Source organism: Paramacrobiotus metropolitanus, unplaced genomic scaffold (genome assembly GCF_019649055.1).
Source record: "Paramacrobiotus metropolitanus isolate TYO unplaced genomic scaffold, Prichtersi_v1.0 Parri_scaffold0000023, whole genome shotgun sequence".
NCBI classification, from domain to species: Eukaryota; Metazoa; Tardigrada; class Eutardigrada; order Parachela; family Macrobiotidae; genus Paramacrobiotus; species Paramacrobiotus metropolitanus.
Genome location: NW_026570243.1, coordinates 311,780 through 334,012, shown reverse-complemented (window position 1 = coordinate 334,012; position 22,233 = coordinate 311,780). Strand labels below are relative to the sequence as shown.

Genomic DNA, 22,233 nt, shown 5'->3' with positions numbered 1-22,233 from the left:
GTCTGTTGTCTGGCGCATTCATACCAGGTTAGGCGCCATCCATAAATTACGTCACGCAAAAAATTGGACATTTTGATACCCCCCTCCCCCTGTGTCACCAATGCTAACAAACTTTGATCCCCTCCCCTGAGCGTTACGTAACAAAATGAGAACCCCTCCATCGATATAGCATGTTGACGTCATCATCGTAACAAATTTTTAAAGCCTCCCTCCCCCCTCGTAACAAACAGTAACGCTTTCAGGACCTCCCCCCTCCCCCTACTTGCGTGACGTAATTTATGGATGGCGCCTTACCGTATTTAAACTTCCCACGAAAATAAAAGGAATTTCTTTAGCGAAATATTATCGTGTTCCAGATAATTCCGACATTATGATATTTTTCCGAATTGAAGTTAATTATGGATGTCATTTTTCACTATACTTTAGGTTCGGAAGTCATTCAATAGAACTTCGAAATACTATTTTTTATCAATTAAACCTATCGCGTCACGATTCACATGTTGTTTGTCGTCCGATCACTGGACGACGGACGTTATTGCGTTGCGCTAACAACAGCTGCACTCGTACCGCCTCGCTGTCTACTCCAGGTGCCAGAGAAATCCTTTTGATACCACACCCTCGCAACCGCATGCCTGGAACAGGTATAAAAACTCGATCAGGCGCGATTCAAGTATTACGTAACGCGATTTTTCGTGATTTTTGACCACCCCCCACCCCTTGTAACACCGCATAACAAAATTTTCAACCCCCCTGCTGAATACGTAACGAAGAGTCCGACCACCCCCCTATAGAAATTCAATTAAAATATATTAATTTTTTTCGTTTTTTTATGGGGTGTCGGCCAGCACGTAACAAAAATTTTTGCACCCCCCCTACCCATGTAACACGGCGTAACAAAAAGCCATGACCACCCCCCCCCACCCCTTTGCGTTACGTAATACTTGAATCGCGCCTTAAATAAACGACGCAGTCTGTCCGTCATTAATTTTGTTTAGGCGTCGTTTTCGATTTGACTAGAATAATCAGTGCTCAGCAAATCTGGACTTGCGTCTGTATTTATTTTTGACTAAAGTTGCATGGTGCTTGTTTGGGGTTTCAGCTGCCCTTTACGATCACACCGAAGTACTGTGCTTTCATGAATATTCCGATTTGATCACATTTTGCTTTTGAACAGCAGGCGGATGCGCCTAGGTGGCAGAATCCACTGTCACCGGGATAGCATTCGTCTACTGTTGGAAGTCTTAATATTTATCACCTGTTCTGCGTGGATTCTGTGGCGGCAATTCGGCATGAGCGGGGGTTGATGCACCCAGGTGGCCATTTAAGCCAATCTGGTCACCGGGCATGCATTAGCCCTCGGTCGCGTCGATACTGGATTATTTCCGGATTTTCAGATTTTGCCGGGATTTGTGATGCTCCACCGATCGGTTCCTCAGAGGAAGCTGGTGCTGCTCAGGGTGGCCAGGAAATCCATTCTGGTCACCGGGCATGCATTAGCTCCCTCTGGTCCGACCCGTATTCAGTGTTCCATGGTGAGCGGTGCTCTGCCGATTGGCTGCTTGTACAGGGTAAACTTGGGATGCCGATGGCCTTTCTACACGTGTCATCGTGCCTCGCGATCGTACCGTGACTAGTTGCGGCTAAAAACTGTTTACGAACGGCAGCGGTATCGCCGGTTGGTAAGCGGAGAGTGAGTTTTGGTTTTTCGTGTTTCTGTAATTATGTGCACTGATTTTTTCGAGAAATCGCTGAGAAGTAGTTATGAATATTTTATTCGATTTTATTAGTCCTTTTAACTTTTAAGACCTGTGTATTAAAAAATACTCTGATACTTAATATCCACTGACGAAATAAATTATTCGACAATTCTAACTTAAAAGATAAAACCGCAACAGCAAGTTCCATTACTAGTTCTGTCAGAAGAAAATATCCATTACTAGTTCTGCCTTAGCCTCTCTTTCAGCGCCAAATAGGAATGGTACACCTAGAAAACAAACACAGTGCGTCGGTAAAATTTTAAGTTTCTCCAAAGAATCGTTAAGGCTGCGTACTTCTGTAGTTACAGATGGCTTGATTTTTTTCAACGCGTCTTCGATATGGTTTCTCTTCACCATGAGATCGCTGAGGCATTCGACTGAAAACTTCGCTCCGCAATTTCCTGCTCGCAACAACTTCAGTTGTTCCCGTATTAAAAGACTGGCCGCTTCCCGAACAAGCGAAGCAAGGTCAGCACCACTGAAAATAAGAGCAAGATAATTAAGACACGTAATAGAACCTGTTTCAAAATATTCTACTGCGTGTATGGTTTGACCGTCAATCGTCTTTAGACAAAATAAAGGACAATGTTCACCTGAAACGTTCTGTCAAAAGTCCAATCTCATCGAAGTTTTCATCAGCATCCATAGGCGGTGTTTTCCCATTCTGTTTCGAAAGAAAGGTATGACTTTTAACAGTTTCACCGACATGAGAAAAATGTGATAGGTCATATCCTTTGTGCAAATAATTACCTTGGTAATTGTTCGCAAAATGTCGGTTCTAGCCGCCTGGTCGGGGAGGTCGACGAACAGTAGCTTATCAAGCCGCCCTGGACGAAGCATAGCTGGATCCAAAATGTCTGTAACACATTTTAAGTGCAGGACTATTCCTTCTCAACGAGACAAAAAACTATAAGTAACAACAGTAAATGCAACTGAAATGGATGCCAGACCAAATTCAGAGGTCACAAAAAACCATCATCTCCCGAGTGAATCTGTTAGCACGAATATCTTTACATCTGCATCGTACTCCTTACGATTTAATAGGTAATCATTTTTCATTTGGCAATTTTCAATAATTGTCACGATATTAATTTCCTGGAACAATTTCGTCCAGTATGATCGCAAAATTTCCTATGGTCGAGTCAACAACTTCCGCCACACCTGGACGACTGGGCCACCGATAACGAAAACCAGCTATCTCTGCTCAAAGCCATCCAGTTCCGTAAGAAGCTGATTCACTACACGGGCCGTGGCATTGCTGTCGCCGGAGTCGGTTCGGCGTGGACAGAGGGCATCGATCTCGTCGAAAAATATCACACAGGGAGCCGAATTCTTAGCTCGCAAAAACCGCTGACGTACAGCCCTTTCACTTTCCCCGACGTACTGAAACGAAAACCAATATGCGTATAATTTTAGGGAAAAATAAGTGTTTCTGCTGCCAATTTCTTTATAAAGCAGCGTTTGCTCTCAGTTTCTTTTGTAACACAGAAAAAAAGTAATTTTTAAAAACAATATGGCATGGCCTTACCATATTGAGCAATTCCGGTCCCTTAACGGAAATGAAATTCAACACTGATTCATTAGCTACAGCTTTCGCCAGCAAGGTTTTTCCACAACCTGGTGGGCCACAAAGTAATATTCCGGATGGATTCTGAATTCCCAGTTTCTCGTACGCAGTTGGATATCTTACTGGCGCCTGAAAAAAAATAAGTACGTAACGAAAACTGTGTGATTTTCTTGACAAACATACTGTAAAGGCGAATGGTGCATTTACAACTACAGTAGCGACCACAACATTGGATAACACTAATGGTTAGAACACGTGCAATGTGAATTCACAAATGAAATACTTCCACAGGGAGTACAAGCTTTCCAAATTTAATAAAACTTACAACCATAGCCAACTCCAGCTCTTCGCGAATATCAGTCAAAGCACCGACGTCATCCCAACAAACATCAGGAATAGTTGCGAAACCTTCTCGCTTGGCAGATGGCTGTACTCGTTTTAAAGCGGCCTGCAAAAACATCAGCTACAGGAAAAGCCACAATTACAAAGGTAACTTATGTACTAATAGCACATTTCACTTTAAAAAGAATAAAGAATAAAAGAAAAGAAATTCGGCAAAGAAAAAAAGAAAAAAGAAAGAAAGAAAGAATAATGAAAAGAATTTCGGCTTCTGGCAGCGTAAGAGCACCGTAAGATGTTATCCCCTAATCTTTAAAATAAGAAATCAGGTTTTTCACACTTTCTTCACAAAATGAAAGTGTCCCGTAGAAGCACAAAATACGATAAACAAGACTTACGCTAAAATGTTTCATTTCAATATTTAAGTCCTTCAACCACTCTAAAGGAAATGCAGTGGAGCCAGAAATCGACGTCGAGAGCATATGGCGCGCTACAAAAAAAAAGATTATTCACAATAGCGGAAACATACCGTTCCGGTGCCCTTGGTTATACACTTTCTTAACAAAGCTTACCCGTAACAGGACTTTCCGCGACAGGATCGATATCCATATTCATGGTACCATTTTCCTGCGGTGTTTTATCACCGGAACTCTGTTTCAGATTTGACGACTGACCGAATACCCTACAAAACAAATACAACTGTTTAATAATTAAAGTGTCTCAATTCCTTCCCCTGAAATTTCTGAAGGAATATGTTGGTATAGAATATCGATTTGGCATTGTGAATACTCACAAATTAAAAAAAGCCAACTGTAAAAAAAGCAACTACACAATACGCATACGTATAAGGAATAAAACAGCCTACCTGTTGACTGCCTCCATTGCTGCTTCCGAAACCAGCGACTTCAGGTCGGCACCAACAAAACCTGGGGTCTGGTGAGCCATTTCTTTTAAATCGACATCGGCAGACAGTTCTAAAGATTTTGTGATGAGCTCCAGTATTCTAGAAAAAGCTGGTCTGTTATTTTTTCCTCATATCTATATGGATTTTTTTATAAACAACAATAATACACAGTAGTGACAGTGCTATTTGTACATTATTATTTGCACTGAACAGAATCGATATGCCGCGAATTCAGCAAAGCTACAAGCCATACATTGTCATACATACTCACCAGGGCCCGTCACCGGCTACAAATTCAGAAAAACTTGATCTTTTGCAGGAAGTTAGAGGAACATTGGAATAAGCAAAAAAAAATTATTTTCAGCTGCTGTGATGAACGGGCGTGGCCAGAACAAAAATTGAAAGTAAATTCTGCACTGTGCTGTAGCCTATGGGCAGTGTACCGCATAATACGTTTCAACGTTCCTGAACAACCAGCCTGTGGGAGGCCAGTTTAACTTTAAATGCTGTTCTCAAAATTTTTATGGATTTCTTAAATACTTAAGCAAACATAAATTTCACAATCCAGCCGCTTGTGAAACGGGTTTGCAAATGGTACGCAGCCCGCGCAGCTTGTTTCTGCCGAGAGTGATCGGTGCGCGCGTGTAACTTCGATCTCGCAATGATTGAAAAATTGTTAACACAAATCACATCCCATTTCTGCTGAAAAACATAAATGTAAACTGTATCATCTCCAGAAACGGTGAACGAGTATTTATAGTTAAACTGACCTCGTACAGATTGTTCGGTATTGGCGGTATAATACTGCATTCAGCGTAGGCGATAGTTCCCATAGACTACAGCACAGTGTGAAATTTAGTTTCAAATTTTGTTCTGGCCACGCCCATTGATCACAGCAGCTGAAAATAATTTTTTTTGTTTATTCTAGTGTTCCTCTATCTTTCTGCAAAAGATCAAATTTTTCTGAAATTATAGCCGGTGACGGGGCCCTGGTCAGTAAAACCATGTAAGACAACTCAGGAATAAAAATCTTACTGTAAGCGAGATTTTTCGTTTGGAATCCCAAACTAACTTCCCGATCAAATCGTCCTGCTCTGCGGAGCGCTGGGTCCAGTGTATCGGGCGCATTGGTCGCTCCGACCAGAAAGATCTGTAATGCCGGTCGCGAACTTAATTCTGAAAGGGGTATGTATTACCATAAAGATATCAGTTCTCTTGTCGTTAACGCATTGCAGTTAACGCTTTACCATCCAAGCAAAACAAAAGCTGGGCAACAATCCGTTTTTCCATGTCTTTACTTGCACCCTCTCTTTTCGGGGTTATAGCGTCGATCTCATCTATAAACAGGATGCACGGTGCGTAGACCTGCAAGCATAAAACTGCAATTAATTACCTCAACAAACGAAGTGGGAACTGAACACGGTGCATCATTTCCAAACGATGCTCTGCTTTTACATGAAGAGCAGAAATGACCAGAAACAATGGTTGGCGATTCCGTTTGCTTAAAACCATAGCCAAAATATTCAAAACTTCGTGAATTATTCAAATAATTCTGATAATTATTCAATAAAAATATACACAGAAATATTAAATACACACTTACAATACCTCGGCTTTCTTAAATAGCTCGCGTAATCGTTCCTCAGATTCACCAGAAATACCGGAAACCATTTCTGGTGCCACGATCTTCAGCATAGGAATTTGTAACTCCTAGAGAAGTAAACCGCAATGGCACTTTCAAATGGCCGCAAATGTTTTTCACAAAATAATAAGTAGTAACACTTAAAACAGGTTTACGGTACTTTCTGGACCATAAGATCTCATTACAAAAAACGCAGTGGGGATTCATAATATTCAAAATAAGATTAAATGGAATCACAGTCATAACCACTGTGATTACTTTTTCTTCAAAATAGGAAAATGATATGGCTCACCCCAGCAATGGCATGAGCAAGCAGACTCTTTCCAGATCCGGGAGGTCCATGCAATAAAATACCACGCGGTGCCGCCACACCGAGTGCCTGAAAGATCTCGGGATGGCGAAGGTGAAGCAGCAACCGGCAGATTTCCTGCGCAAACGGTATGGAATTACTGCTCTCGTCATGATACTAGTGACATCGCTGACAGTTGATACTAATTTCCCTCGTAATCGGCCGACCAAGTTATTCCGTAATTCGTAGTTCATATAAAGGAGACTTCGAAAATTTGTCTCTTTCTGCTTCACATGCACTACGGTTATTTTCGAATACATAATACTACATACCTCAATAGTATGCTCCTGGCCACCCCCATCGCTTAGTTTTGTTGTTGGACGGACCACCATGGGATCTATTGTGAAAAGAAAATCAGTTTCAGGTATGCAAGTCGACAAGATACTATTTATTTTTACACATTTACAGTGAGTGATTTACAGTCTTTTAATTTCTAGTTATGAAGTCCACCAACACCCTCAATTTTCCAAGAATAAACAAGACAAAATAATACATTCGCAGTAAATCACACTGGGAAAGCGTACAAAGACCATTTTGAAAAAATTTTTCATAGTGCTCTCCAAAGTAACTCTAAACGTATGCTTGATATTATCATACCGCAGCTGGCATGCGCAACACGCACATTCTGACTTTTAGAAACATCAAACAAACCTTCTTTTCGCACATGCTTCCACATCTTTTGCTGGTCGTTATTCGTGCCAGAAGGATGCACCTGAAGCAGAGGTAAAAAATTATACGAAATACAGCATGCACGGTTCACCACTCAGCATTAGCAAACTGGTAAAGCAGTACTGTGAAATTGTAAATGAAGCACAACGGGCATTTTGACATCACCAGCCACAGCTTTTGCAAGCCGTGCATCCTTTCTGATTTTTATTTTAGGTGCCGATTTTTATACGAATCCCAGCTTTGTACAAATACCTTACCGTATGGCCAGGAACTTTGGCAAGAGGAGCCATATCACGCCGCTGATGAAGAGACGGTGATAACTCAGAACTACCGAACTTCCCAGCGGACGGCGAAGAATTCATTGCAAATAATCCGACAGCATAACGCCGCAAACGCCAATTCTATCAAGTATATCCGTTATTTTTAAATTATCAAGCACTACAAAGAAATTTCTTCCAGATTGAAAAAACGTCACAATACTTGTGAAAAGTTAAGAAAATTATTACTTAACTTAGCTCCATAATTCAAATCACAAGCAGTTTAATAACAGTACATACGATACTTCTAGTGGACGAGTTACAGTATCACGACTACAGTCACTAAATAATTTTATAAATTTCTGAGTGTACATCAAAATACGGTAGTAACCACGTGCATTAGCGCAACTGTACAGCAACGTGTGTGGACACGTGACAAACTTTGTTATCGCAACTTCTATCCTTTACCTTTTCCTATGAAAACTTTGGATCGGTTCCGGTCTTTCGATTCATGTCAGTCTCCATGCTTTTACAATCCATCACTTTCGTTACTTTTTTGCGTTTTCGGTCGACCTTTTGGAAAATTAGTCCTCCATTATTTGTAATCATATCCACGCGCTTTAAAAAATACGACCTTTACTGCGATTCGTCCCTATTCGTATTACATACCAGAGTGGTTGGAAAGGTTTTATCATCGGGTCATTATCTTCGGAATGGAAGGGATGCAGGAGAATCGCAACGATGTATTGGCTTTGGAGGTGAAATGTGAGTACAGTAAAGCAGCGTTTTAGGGTTTCAAAGTAAAAAATTGTTCATGTGGCTAACAGGAAAGGACAGTTGTGTTTATGTGTTATCTCCGAAACTACAACCATCGATCAGGTGAACTATGGATATTGTTTTTCCTCTAAATCACCTAAAACACAGATTCCAGTTGAATTTTAGCACGCTTAACCATGACCTTCGCTAAATTTAAACCGCCACCAATGAGGACCAGCAATGCCAGTCTGTTTTTACTGTTTAAATTATTGTTTAAAATTTTTTACTGCCTGTGTTTACTGTTTTCTGTATCATTTTAAGCAGTTTTACTTTTTACCTGCGCAAGCTCATTGTTATCTGAATTGGCTACCCGAATAAACAACACTCAACTAAATTTAAACTGTTTGTGTTTAACTAGGTATTTCAACAGCGTTGGAAAAAATTCCCCAGCTTATAACGTGCGACGATCCTTTGTTAACGAATGGTCGGCTACTGGAATATTTTGCCGAAAGTGTCAAAGACGGCCAAGTTGTTGCCCACGACATCAGCAAATTTGTGGACGGAAGCGCGAAAGTGCGTACGGCCCGATTTAATCGAGCATTCGTTGTCGCAACCAACAGCGTGATCCCCGAGAGCTGCTTAACGTAAGTTAAATTCTGTAGACATTACAACTGAGTTCTTAACTTCGTAATACTGAATAATGCACTACGATTCCATTTCTTCGTTTTCGACGACTACCACGTTGCATAATTCGTTAAGATCCCATATGATAATTCAATAAAGGGAAACGTCAGGCTGATAATAAAATTGAAAACCAATATATAAGAACCTATATCAGAGCTTAGCGCTTTCAGTAAACTAACCATTGCACTGGAAAAGTTCATGCTCAGCGGTCATCAGACATTTACCCATGATCTCTAATAAATCTCCAGTTGGAATATTTTTTGATTTTCCTCATGTAATATGACGCAGGTTAGTCAGTAGGAATGTAGGATGATCGGTGGTATCGAAGTTTGATTATGACTATAAAGGTCATTATGGAAATGAATTAATTCTTCATGAGTATTTCCTCTGTGTTTCAACGAGTCCGAATTCGTGATTCTCGCCGAGGATGCAGACTGGCAGTGTGTCATTTTGACGTCACTAACATACAGGGATTTTACGGTGCGCCAACAGGAGAACTACGCATTCGCTCTGTTTCTGTTCGTGTGCTGTCATATAGGCGGTGGTGTGATACCGTGGCAAACGCACTGTCGCATAATTTAGGAATACTGTAAATATTTTTATCACACGTTTTTTTCTCGTTTGAAGAGGATAGTTTTCTGTAAATTTTCATGTATCTGCCCAATTAACAAACATCGCAGTTTGCGAAAGCGCGCTGTTTAAAAAGTGCCGGGATAAGCACTTGTTGTTATGGGCCTACGATGACTTCCCGGCGCACCTTAGGCGCACGGCTCCCAACCGCCACAGGGCGCCATCCGGGCGAGAATCGTCAATTCTTGCTGCAGAAATGGCGAATGAATATAATTTAAGTATTAAAATTTCAGTGGATTCACGCGGATTTTACGGGATATAGGCTTGTGCGTCCGATCAGGTATATCGTTTATTATATTCATTTGCTTTCGTATTGATCTTGAAACGTTATCTGCTCTTAGCTTACTGTGTTGGTAAGATTTCTCTGCTGCAGCACCATTGTACGTTATAACTTGACGCTTCTCTTGTGGTTTTCAGCGAAGTCATCTGAATTTGACCTAGATTTCGATAAGCCGATGGAGAAGATGCCGGTGGACTTCGACATTGAGGATCCGGCTCTCCTTGACTGTAGCGACAAACAGGATCGTGGCGTTCTGAAGAAGATCATCAAAGAAGGCACCGGGACGGATACACCATTCGATGGATCCATTGTGCACGTCCATTACATCGGACGCCTGGTGGATGGCAGTGTTTTCGATTCCAGCCGCAAGCGAAATGAGCCGTTCAAATTCGTTCTGGGAAAGCGTAAGATGCAGTTTCCTCTTTCCGTCGTCATTTTTATTGTGAGGATAAATTTCAGGAGAGGTGATTCAAGCTTGGGATTGGGCTGTTTCGACCATGAAAAAGGATGAGATCTGTGAGATGGTCTGCAAATCAGCCTATGCATACGGAAAGATTGGTAGTCCATCAAAAATCCCGCCAAACTCAACACTGATTTTTCAAGTGGAACTACTGAATTGGGATGTAAGTTTGTCTGTGTATTAATTTTAGCTTTTGTAGATTTTGAGATTTTCGGAACCGATTTTTTCGAAGCGGTCAAAACTGAAAAGTATTTTATGTTTGCGTTTGCATAGCGCTTTTGTATGTAATTCGTAACTCTTGTGATTTGTGTAAAATTCTTTGGGTTGAGTATTAACTAGAAAAGTGCACTCGCTTTTGCGGGCACTGCATGACCGAAGAGTAGCGTGAAGGGTAGATTTAAGGGTTAAGTAAGGTAAGTTCTTGTCGTAAGGGTTAAGTTCTTGTGTTGTACCAGAACTAATGCAACAGATTACTGAAGGTAATCTGCTGCATTAGTTCTTGTGACTTTTTGGTCACCTCAAATTATCGCTACAGAATGTCATAAATTTTTCGAGGCGCATAGAAACGAAATTAAATAATTGGCTCATTAAAACGCAAAGCACTAGTAAATACGCTATCGTTTGGTTTATTTCAGGATGAAGAAATTGGCACAGAAAAACTTGTGAAACGGATTATACGAAAGGGTGCTTCCACGCCCAGTGACCATTCCTTTGTTGAAAGTATGTATATTACCGGAATTTGCATGACATCGTGTTTGGACAGGATTAGCCGGAAAGCAGTTTTTGGCTGCATAGCTTTTGCTTCAAAGAAAAATGCAATATGACTTTTCACTGATAACCTTTTAACATCGTGGGATTCGTATGCGCTGTGCAATATCATAGTCATAATTACTTTGTTAATTCCAGTCCGCCTGTGCGGGTTGTATGAGGGGCGCAAGTTTGACGAACGAGAAGTGGAATTTTATGTTGACGAAGTAGACGACGACCTGCATCTTATTCCTGGCATTGATTTGGCCGTGAAGAAAATGAAAAAGCATGAATGTTCGTTATTTACTTTTCATTCGGATGTCGCTTTTGGACGAGAAGGAAACAGGCAATGGAAGATCCCCGGTAATGCGGAAGTACGCTACGAAATCACGCTTCTGGATTTCGAGAAGGTAAATGTCGCTTCCAGTATATCTTCGGAAATAATTTTGGTCCTACGTTGAGGTTACCGACTAATAAAACGCTGAAGAATCAAGCTGTTGTGCAATTAAAAACCTAATGAGGTTGTGAATGTACAGGACCAAGACACTAGGTGCATGAATCCGGATGAGAAGTTCGAAACAGCGGAGATGTATAACGAAAGAGGATCTCAGGCGTTCACGGTTAGTAAAATAATTTGCGTTTAACGTTGAAGCTCATTTAGTACTGGATTTTTATGCTATAGAAAGGAAGACACGCGGCAGCGATTAAACATTATGAACGAATGAAAAAGATGCTGGCCGCTGACGCGGAATTTAAAGATGAAAACGAGGAGAAACGCAAGAAAATGTTGGCTGTATCGCATAACAATTTGGCTGCCGTTCATTTGAAATTGGGCGATCTGTACGCTGCGAAACGAGCCACGGAAGAAGCTTTGACGCTGGATCCCAACAACATCAAAGGGCTTTATCGAAAGGGAACTGTAAGTGCAGATCTGTTATCTTGGTTTGTGAATTACTGCAACGTAGTTAATTCACATACTGGGGTTGCTCTTTAGGCCAACTTCGGCCGAGAGACTACGAAGAGGCTAAACGCGATTTCCAGCGAATTGTCGATCTGGAGCCGAACGGATACGAAAAAACAAAGGAGTATCTCAAGACGATCGCTGATATACAGGATGCTGCGGAAAAGGAAGAACATAATAAAAGAATGAAATCGATGTGCGGTATGATGAAAAATGTTCGCAAATGAGTACGGATAAGGCCAGGCCGTAACCTCCTTTGAAGGGCAGCGAATCGATTGGCAGACATTCGTTTTTAAATTCTGTGACATTGTCTCATAAATACGGACTTGCTCGGTTTTGGTTTTTTCTCCCAAATATTTTTACTATGCATCCGTGTGTTGCACATATATTGCGGGAAATTGTCGTTGGGACGAATTTTATGTATGTTTTGTGTTTTATATGTATTTCGATGCATGTTTTTTTGCCTGAATGACTGGAACTGAATGCTTGGATTGATGGTTTCGAATGAGTAAAGAATCGGCGTTTTTAACGGGAAGATTTAATGGCCAATGATTCTGCAACGCAGTAACCAATGGGCAACTTAAATTTTCGGGGTAAACTTTATGCTCCTGGCCTCGTTCTAACGTCTTATAGCATTGGGCGCGATTCAAGTATTACGTAACGGAAATTTTCCACTTTTCGACCACCCCCACCCTTTTGTGACCTTTATCCATGTATTACTTATGGGCGGGTAACGCCGGACCCACCCCCACCCCCTGAGCCGTTACGTAATACTTGAATCGCGCCTTGGCCAAAGTTTCGTTGTATTCAGTTAGACACTTCATAACAATTTCGCGACTGGGATACTTTCCTAATAAATTTGGTTCCATCTGTTGAGCGGAGCTTTGTCTTGTGGACATACATTCGGGACTGCTCTGCGGACGCAGAACTGCCGGATTTCGTCTTCAAGATCGTTGGCATGTGCACACTTCTCGAACAGCATTTGATTGGTTTCCTGATACAATGCCACCTTGTCCTTCAGCTCTGTGATCTGCTGTTTTTGATCGAAGAATAATTTGTTGCCTAATAAAATAATTAATGGCAGTACAGACTGCTGTTTCTGACAATGACTAAAGAAATGAGCAATTAAATCGCGCATAAATGCTTTTATAATTTTTCTTATTTCAATCGTCACCTGAAACCAGTGGTGTTATTTCCTATGCTCATCCGTTTAAAGCTGAACAGTAATGAATAGGCTTCGATAGATTCCAGTCTACTGGGACAATAATTGTTATAAATTACATAAACGAAATTAATGTGGTTTTGAAAATTGTAATTGTAACTGAAACAATTGGACATTCCGAGTACAAGCACCTATAAGTTTATAACTGATCTACCACTGATGCGTACCCTAACCTTTCAAGACGTCCATCCGTGAAGCAACACAGGAATCGTGATACGCGTCCCTTTCTCCCTTGAACCGTTTACACTGTGCTTGTACGCTGTTTAATTGCTCTAGAACATGCGCTAACTGATGCTGTAATGTGTCACAGTCTGAGCAGGTTTTGGGCATGGCTTGACAAGGTCACATGAGGAATGAGGTCGAGCCCTTTTATGTTAAGATGTTACGTACAAGGAATAACACAGTGGATGGAAAAATATTGTGATAACACCACTAATTATCCAGAAAGAAGTGAAATAAGCTATCTAACGAAAACTATGAGTTTTTAGATGTCTGTACTTCTGCTTCGATAATGTAAATGCCTCTTTGATAGCAACAAAATTACTGTACAGTTTTAGTTCGAAAATTTTATAGAAGTACGTAGGTATTCTTGGGGGAGACCGTTACAGTACTTTACAGATAACTCTATACTACTTCTGCAGCTAGTTTTACGACACACTTTTGCCATGTAAAGTGCTTTGAAAAGTTGTATTGTACTCGTACCTTGTACTTCGCTTAATAATTAATTTTCTGCTTAGGTACTGTACAGATACGTCATAATGTTTTTTAGTAAAAAATTAAATTATTTATGCATATAAATTATTTTCTTTCCTCCAGTATTTTGGAAATTAAATTATTTATGCATATAAATTATTTCTTTCCTCCAGTATTTTGGCCTCCGACATATAAAGCACGTAAATGTTGTGAATCACACGTATAGACAAGTTGTGTTAACGGTGTTCCGTAATGACAAATTTTATTTCCGTATGTTTCACAAAATTCTAAGTTTTATTTAATAATATGTTAATTGACAGTTATAGCGGTTATCAAAGACTCGCTGCAGTCTGTTTTCGGGAACGTATTTTATGCAAGCAGGAGATGATCCAGTAGAGAATATAAAGCAGCAAAATGCTGCTCCCAGGGAAATAAAGGGAATAATTGGTTGCAAAACAGTGTCGAGAAATGACCCTGAATCATCCTTGGCCATCGCAACCTAAATGGTCAGCTGTGTCAGTAACCGGCACCGGTAAGACTACACGATTGCATGTTGCACTCTTTATACGAATTAATCAGAATAGAATATAATATTAATAACAACAATTACCAGATCATAAGTTGCACTGAATTTCGTTCATAGCTTTGTATGTACACTCCATACAGTATCATATATATAGATATGCTAATTTGATAAATAGTTTAGACTTTCATTAGTGTATCTGTACACTACATAAAGCTAATTGCTTACTATTCCTTTTGAGCATATTTGTTCATCTGGGAAGCCATCAAGCTCTGCACTTTATGTCATCAAATTTCCTCAGTATGTACAGTAAACATCGTACGTTTTCCTACCTGCATTTTTTGTTCGTTGTTTTTAATTTGTTCCAGAGCATGGTAAAATCTGCGAGCCTGAAGGGTGCGATCTAGGTACTCACTGCTTTCATAGTACAAAATCTTCGTGGCTTCGTTCAAAAGTTTTGGCTTTCGGATTAGCACTTCATGATGACGGAGATCGGAAACAAGACGCTGCCGTAGGGAGAAATGTAATTCGCGAATTTCTTCTTCCGGAACATTTTTATGATTATGTAATCGCTATGGAGAAATGACGATATTGGCTAATTATACGAACAGCTTACGATTAAAACTTGCATTGTACTTGTTAATCATGGATAACGGTAATCATTTTAACTGTTTTTGTATAATTGGTTTTTAAATCACTTCTTACTTCTTAATTGAATTTTACAAGATATGATAGACTGAAGTACAGAGCACATGAGGCAATTGGTTGTGCCTACTAGCTGACGATGAACACAAGTACCTGCAAAGTTGCTTTCTTGTAATGATTTATTAACGTCGCTGTGAATTCCTGGCCGATAAATTCCAGCTCTTTCTGTAATAATGTAATAATTTCAACGCAACCAATGAAATAAACTTGCTCCATATTTAAACTAAAGCTCCACTCATTGTCTGTGTATAAGTAAAGTCAGAGATATTTATTTGGCTACTTCATAAAGTTACCTCCAAGGCATCCTGGACCGTGGGAATACGCGTGTTCCCAAAAATTTCTTCATACACCTGCAAGCGTTTTTCCTATAATTTGTATAATGCAAATTATCAAGATTACGAAAAACACTAACTTTACACATTTAATTTGCAATTTGAATAACTGTGTGGCGATATTTTTATCATAGGAAAATTAATACATAGGTTGTTTGAAAACCTTTAATCGCTCAGCCAGATCGTGACCGGTCAGCTGCTTTCCAAAGATAGTTTTGGAAAATTGTGAGCGGACTAAAGTGTGAGCTAAACAACTGAGAACAGGCCTCTCCAAACACTGGATTGATATCTGCAAAAGCTTCCTTGTTCACAAAATACGTTTCCCAAATCTATCAATTAGTCGTAGTATTTATGTTCACCATTTTTTCGTAAACTGCAAATTTGTGGGATCAAGCGAAATCGTAGGCAGAAATAAACAGCTTATGCCGTGAAATCCTAGCTGCATTTCTTGCAGTGATCCATTCCGATCCGAATCAAAATACCTGCACGATGCAAAATTCACAATATGACATTGTAGCAGAAGTTATAGCTATAGTCATAATAATGGTGATATACTCGTATATAGATATGACTCATATAGCGGTGATACAGTCGGATTATTGTACATTGCTGCTAATAAAGCCTTAATACGCTTAAACTGACAATATCCGAAATGTAATATTCCGCTTCCTGCATGTACACATCCGGATTTTTTTCAGCAAGGTGATAATCACGAATCACAAATAAAATATCTTGCAGCAGTCGTTTGTTTCGGGATTCTAACAGAGTGATCACTGGTTGATCGGATGCTGCAACAAGAACACCATGCGCCACCAACACTGAAATTTTGCAAGACGATGCAGAAAGGTTATCTGCGCAACTACCCGTAGCACTTGTTTTGCGGCAACATTAACCGAGTTACAGCAACCATTTGCATAGAATTAGATAGTTAGACTTAATTATAACAAACCTACAAAACATTACTACAAAACATTTTTTTGTGTTTATGGCATTATGGCTTACTTATCGAATTCCCACTGTTATCGATCGTATTTCGAAGCCTCACGGTTGGAGCTCCAAGAAGATTCGTCAGTGCCCGGTCCAGAGTTTGTTTGGTGTTTATGATCTGTGCAAACATTCAGTAACCTAATGTAGCATTCTGGTTAATAGTTTCCTGTATTCATTTTCTTCTTATTTTTACTTTTCAGTATTGGTACAGTTAAAAAAATTCGCTAGTATTGACAACATGGGCTCTGTTAAACGGAACAAGTACTAAACAGCAATAGTTGCCGTGAAAAAATATTTCCATCATTATTTGAGGGATTATTCACAGCTCCCAGTTATTAAAATCATTTCAGTATTCTAAATCTCTTTATCACTGCTGATAGCGATGTGTGCAAGGGACTGGTGGATTCTGTTAGAACAAGGCATTATTAGTTTTGAAGAACTACCCTAGAGATCGCTCGATTATGCTGGTAATTTTTTATACAATACGTCTCACGAGCAGTGCTTGCAGTATTTATCAGTACGGTAAACCTAAATTTTAATAAAGCTTACCGTTGTGGAAGAAAGCAGAGTAGAAGCGTAGAAGAGTTCCGAGTCAGTTTGGCTGCTGTTGAGATGATTATCAAAAGCCCTTGAATATCAACGAGGAACACCGCCAACCCATTAGGCATCAGGTAGGGATGTGCCGTGATCCACATGCCTTTAGTGCAGACAAACTGAGCGGACGATGTCTCAAAAAGTCGTTTCCGGCAATAGCGCGGTATCACCGAAGCGTCGTCGTACAACCAGTCTCTGGTGGTCTAGCGCAATGCAGTATAATTATTCAGACGGCAAAAATTAGTTCCCATATATATATATTGCAGTGTGCCGGCTCTTTTATAAGGTCATGCACCCATCCTCCTTGGTTCGTTTAAACTCGAATAATTCCTTGCAAATACAGTATATAAGCGGTATTTTTACGTACAGTACGTAAATATGCGCTATCGAATTTAGTCACAGCGCAGCGTTATATACGAGTACACGTCACGCGCATATTTCTAGCGGAACCGTATTTATCACGGACGCATTTTATTAAAATGAAATTAAAGGTCACGGAAGGTAATGAGAAAACACCGCGAAATGTAAAAGGATTGGTTTCTTAACCCACCGTGCTACTGCATGCTAAATATCGTGACAAGATATTCAGAAGTGTCGATTTGCCGCTTCGGTACGTCCCCACGATACTGATTATGGCTACTTTACGTTGTCCAACGAATTCGTTTGACTTCAGCATTTTCCGGAACTTGTCCAAATTGATAAATTTTAAAGACCCGTTTTCTTTGATCTTTGCCAGCTGTAAATGCAAATTAAGGAGCACTGCATATATCAATTCTCGGGACAGTGCATAATTAAGCAATAAAACATAATTTCAAACATAGATTTTCTAGTGAACGCAACGCTTGACCAAACAATAAAAGGGCTATACCAAGATCCGTCACAGTAAAATTGCAGCTCATTACGTGCTGCTAAATAAATCGAAGCAGTTGTGCTTTACATTAAGGTATAGGTACTTACGTGTCATGCGTTAGTTTTGCGTTAAGGTTACAATTAAGTAAAACATTCTCTAGCATTATTATTGCTATTAAATAAAGACAAACCAAAATTTCTTAATCAAGATGCTATAGGTACGAGTATGCCGACTGTAATATGTCTGCAAGCTTTGAGATTGTCAGCAGGATTTCGATACTAAGTAGTCAAACTTTATACTGATTTCAACTGGTGCACTGCTTACAGTTTTTAAAATACTAATTAAAGGTCACATACCTGGTAAACAGATTGACGCGTGTGTTTGTGCTTCGAATGTTCGCACCAACACGGCAGTGAATCGTATTCAGTTCTTTATCAATCAGCACATGCTGATCCATTGCACAGAAGCTGATCATGCTAATCATTACCAACAAAATAAGAACATCCGCAACGACAAGTGCGCTTTTATCACAGTTTGCATTTGCATGTTTGTTTGAGCAAAGTAAAGGTCTGCCAAATGCCCATTCTAATTACTTTGAATATAGTTGAGTTCATTGCCAGAAAACGATTAACTGACTTTTTAATTCGATTCAAAGCACCTCGAGTTTCTGTAGAACCAACTCGCATAGTGTTTGTACGCTTGCTTCGTAAGCTGTCCGCTACTCCCAATGTTTTGTCTGTATGTTCATTCTGGATCGTATAAGAGTCCACATTTTTTTGAGAGTTATTAGGCAGGAGATAGGTTTCTTTATTGAACATGCGTACATACGTGCGTTTTTGGCAATGAGGAGTACTTATAGACCACGAGCGGTGTTTGAGCTTAATTTGCGTACTGATGGGATATTAATATAGATCAGGGGACCAAATTATGAAGTCAATCTGTCAAATCCAGTCCGCGCCAGTCGTATCAAAAAATATTCTGACTCTTCTGGCGTTGACACAAAAATATTCGGTACTTCTATCTGTATAACATAAAAATGCGCATAAACTTGCGCTTATGACAAAATTAAACGTAGCAGTACGATCTTCACAGTTTTTTATTATAATTCTCTAGATATAGAGGGTACAAACTAAAGGTTAGCTTTTATATAACAATATCTTTCTGTTTTTTGTGCTTGCACACATGTGACGAGTAAATACTCAACACAGTACTTTCGGCGTTAATATAAGGGTGTACTTTATTAACTGGCGGTATACTAAAGTCACAATTTTCTATCATAATAAGGGTGTACTAATTTCACATAATATAAAATATTTGTGTAGTAAACCGCCAAATTTTCGTGACTCTTGTTACATACAAATTCTGATGATAATATCAGGTGCGCTTGTGCTTTATAAGCCTTGACCGTGGTCTGTACGTTGTAGATGATATTTTTAGATACTGAATAAATCTTTTTCAAACACCGGTAATTTATGCGGTACAACGGTATTGAAACTACAATTATGCATGACATATCAGTGAAGTTTGAATATCGTCGCCATCCAAACGTTCGGGACATGCTGCATGAGATCCTCCAGCTACGCATAAATTTTCTTACAACAAATGGGCGCATCAAATAGTGCAACCATTAGCCGCTTTTGTGTCGTACGTTCATTGATGTGGACGGGCACTGCGCTAGCTGATCCACCAATATTTACAGTATGTATGCAAATAACCGAAGCAAAATTATACGGAGCCAATTCGTTTGTCGTGTAACGTGTTAGAAGCGATGCAACACGGTAGTGGCACGCAGTCAATAATACAACTTGCATATTGTTATGGTGCAAGAATCAGATTTTTACGTAATGTACCAGAACAGAATGCTTCGAACTATATTACCTAAAATATGGCTTCGAAAGTAATTATCCTGTTTCTGTAATCTGGCTAAGATGAGCTAATCCAAACCGAACTGTCTTCCGATCTGACAGTTTTCTGTGAGCGCTCGAAATTAAATTATTTCTTGAACCCTGCTTGACCTTTTGGAAATTCAACTACGATCATGCTTCGCAAGAAATCGAACGTCTTCTTTTTTTGCAAATCACGAACAGGAACATGTTCACTGAATTACGTACAACCGGTGTTTAGCTTGTAAATTTACTTTTGCAATCGCAGCCCGGACAAGGACATGTAAAGTTTTGCGAATACAGTTGTATTACTGTGCTATATTATCGAAGAAGTACATGTACGATTATGAGCATGGACAGCAGCTGCGGTTCGGTTAACCCATCAAAGATGTTTGCTAAGGATTAGATCGTTGTTTACCATTGTGAACCGGCTTGTAAGCGGCCCAATGGTCAGTATTTAAAGTGGCTAATTTACGGCGATAATTATCGCGGCCAGAACACTGCCAGTCTGGAATGGAGACATTTCGACCCGCCAAGCGGAACACAAGAATGTACAGCGCCATGCTTGACAGGCAAGCTTATGATAAAACGCCCCCAGTGAGATCTTATTGCACCCAGTAGCCATAATAATATCCTGTAAACAATATATCCAATTCTTAGACAAACTGTCAGTAACTTAAAACCTTTCTTTCGGAATTCTTGTTCGCTCTACTTTAAGATTACCGGCATTAAATATCAAACTTGCAGTACTACCGTGGATATGCAGTACATCAACCAAATTGAACTCTATTTTCAGAGCAAAATAAGTATTACTTCATTAGCAAAACAACTGGCGAGAACTTTAGAATATACGCGGTGGCCCAATTCACCTAAATGATAAAATGAATTCCAAAACTGCATCATGTTATATACAGTATTTGAACGTGATTTGTATCAATCACAATACTTCATTGGTGATCAGGAAGACTGCAATACCGAACGGAGCAACAGAATAAGATACTTATTGTCAGTGTAGCTATATCTTTAGCTCGCACGTGAATGAATATTTGCAGCGTGTAATCATTTCTTTGAAATATAAGTGTTATGTTGTTATTTGCATAAGTTATTTGTACCAGTATAAATTGAATTAAATTAGTTTACATCTCACCCGCAAACATTATGCGCATGTTATAGAATATGAATATTAATAACGTACATACTCTATAACCAAACGGCACCGCGTAGCCAGCAGCTGGATATCCCGTTATCAATTTCAGCATAGCAATGGGCCAGTGGTCAGCTGCACTTTCCGCACGCACACGCACATGTGGCATAACAGTTGGTTGGTCGTCCCTTGGTGGTACGTCTAGTTAACCTCGTCGATGACACCGGACCGTGTGGAGCATATACTAGGGCGTCTCCAGCTGTTCGTGCACATCTGTCCAATCTATGCGCTACTTAGATATTTTATTATTCGGGAAATATGATCATCTAACCAATGCCCGGCATTCATTCTAGGCATGTTGTCCATTCATTTTCCCAAATTTCTACTGATGATCATCTTTGACTGGTCAAATGTAAATGTGTGGACGGTCAGCTGCAGTTGTGCTTGGTTGGGCGTATGTGTCGAGTACCAGTAGTGGATATGCGACTGTGTGGTGGACTGTGTTGACGGATAAGTCAAAATATTTGGAGTGTGCCACTTTATGGTATATATGATTTTTTTGCAGGTAAACATATATTTACATCACTTATCATATGGATATACATGATTTTTATTTACCGCATTCTGGAAAGTTTACTCAGAATGGAATGCAGTTTTTGTCCGTTTACGCGGTTAAACATTATGCGGCGCAAATATTTTTTGTTAAACTGTTTTATATAATAATATCATCTATATTAAGTTCATCGCCAGAATTCATACAGGTTGGTGGTCAACGAGTAATTATGTGGCTTACCCGAAGCCAGTTTTGAAACCGCCTCAATTTATCTTATCATTTGTGTCTACAAAGTTTTTAATGTGGCTATCTGTTCGCAAATTTCTTTTTTTTACATAATAATGTGGTGTACGTATACGCGTACTTATACCTGAAGTTGCCAGTCTGAAATTTTAATTTGCTGCCGATGATGCCCATTGCGCGATATAATACGTATCCTTCCTACTACCAAAACCAGCACATCGGGTAAAATTAGCATTTGGTAAAATTAAGCATTTTTGCAGTTTATCAATAAAAAATATAATTTGGCAAGTAGTTTTGCTATATATTGACAAACTTAATAATTATGAGCTGCTCTGGCGCCAAATATTTTTAATGGGAACGCCTTGTCGCCGCAGCATTGTTTATCGGCACAGTAAAAAGGAACAATAAACAAAACAGCTGTTGTTTCTCAAGAGTTATCAGACAGAATAGTCGCAGCTAATGAAGCCCGGTTCGGTCAATTGTTACAGATTCATTAGCTATT

General features: G+C 39.7%; 3 protein-coding genes and 1 long non-coding RNA gene across 4 annotated transcripts; 1 reads left to right on the top strand and 3 right to left on the bottom strand.

Moving 5' to 3' along the window:
- Positions 1–1,792: 1,792 nt before the first annotated feature.
- On the bottom strand, positions 1,793–7,759 carry LOC129587191 (nuclear valosin-containing protein-like). The gene is given in 20 exon segments (XM_055480809.1): positions 1,793–1,984; positions 2,052–2,235; positions 2,351–2,421; positions 2,508–2,614; positions 2,919–2,930; positions 2,933–3,140; positions 3,286–3,453; positions 3,650–3,772; positions 4,062–4,153; positions 4,236–4,345; positions 4,529–4,666; positions 5,603–5,636; positions 5,639–5,743; positions 5,815–5,932; positions 6,176–6,277; positions 6,502–6,636; positions 6,831–6,895; positions 7,210–7,270; positions 7,485–7,628; positions 7,739–7,759. Coding segments are annotated over 19 exon segments (1,986 nt in total). The 5' UTR covers positions 7,590–7,628; positions 7,739–7,759; the 3' UTR covers positions 1,793–1,936.
- A 145-nt stretch (positions 7,760–7,904) lies between these two features.
- LOC129587009 (peptidyl-prolyl cis-trans isomerase FKBP4-like) lies at positions 7,905–12,191 on the top strand. The gene is made up of 10 exons (XM_055480584.1): positions 7,905–8,249; positions 8,659–8,884; positions 9,788–9,834; positions 9,972–10,238; positions 10,294–10,457; positions 10,930–11,014; positions 11,201–11,451; positions 11,578–11,661; positions 11,724–11,960; positions 12,036–12,191. The coding sequence occupies exons 1-10, from the start codon at positions 8,198–8,200 to the stop codon at positions 12,189–12,191; spliced, it is 1,569 nt and encodes a 522-aa protein (XP_055336559.1). The 5' UTR covers positions 7,905–8,197.
- Positions 12,192–12,770: 579 nt separating this feature from the next.
- On the bottom strand, positions 12,771–13,758 carry LOC129587179 (uncharacterized). Its single transcript, XR_008690281.1, has 3 exons — positions 13,398–13,758; positions 13,177–13,254; positions 12,771–13,064 (listed from the first exon to the last, which is right to left on the bottom strand). It is a non-coding gene; the product is annotated as an uncharacterized LOC129587179 (long non-coding RNA).
- A 457-nt stretch (positions 13,759–14,215) lies between these two features.
- On the bottom strand, positions 14,216–15,989 carry LOC129587008 (uncharacterized). The gene is made up of 5 exons (XM_055480583.1): positions 15,960–15,989; positions 15,439–15,510; positions 15,239–15,310; positions 14,773–15,012; positions 14,216–14,416 (listed from the first exon to the last, which is right to left on the bottom strand). The coding sequence occupies exons 1-5, from the start codon at positions 15,987–15,989 to the stop codon at positions 14,216–14,218; spliced, it is 615 nt and encodes a 204-aa protein (XP_055336558.1).
- Between the last annotated feature and the right edge of the window lie 6,244 nt (positions 15,990–22,233).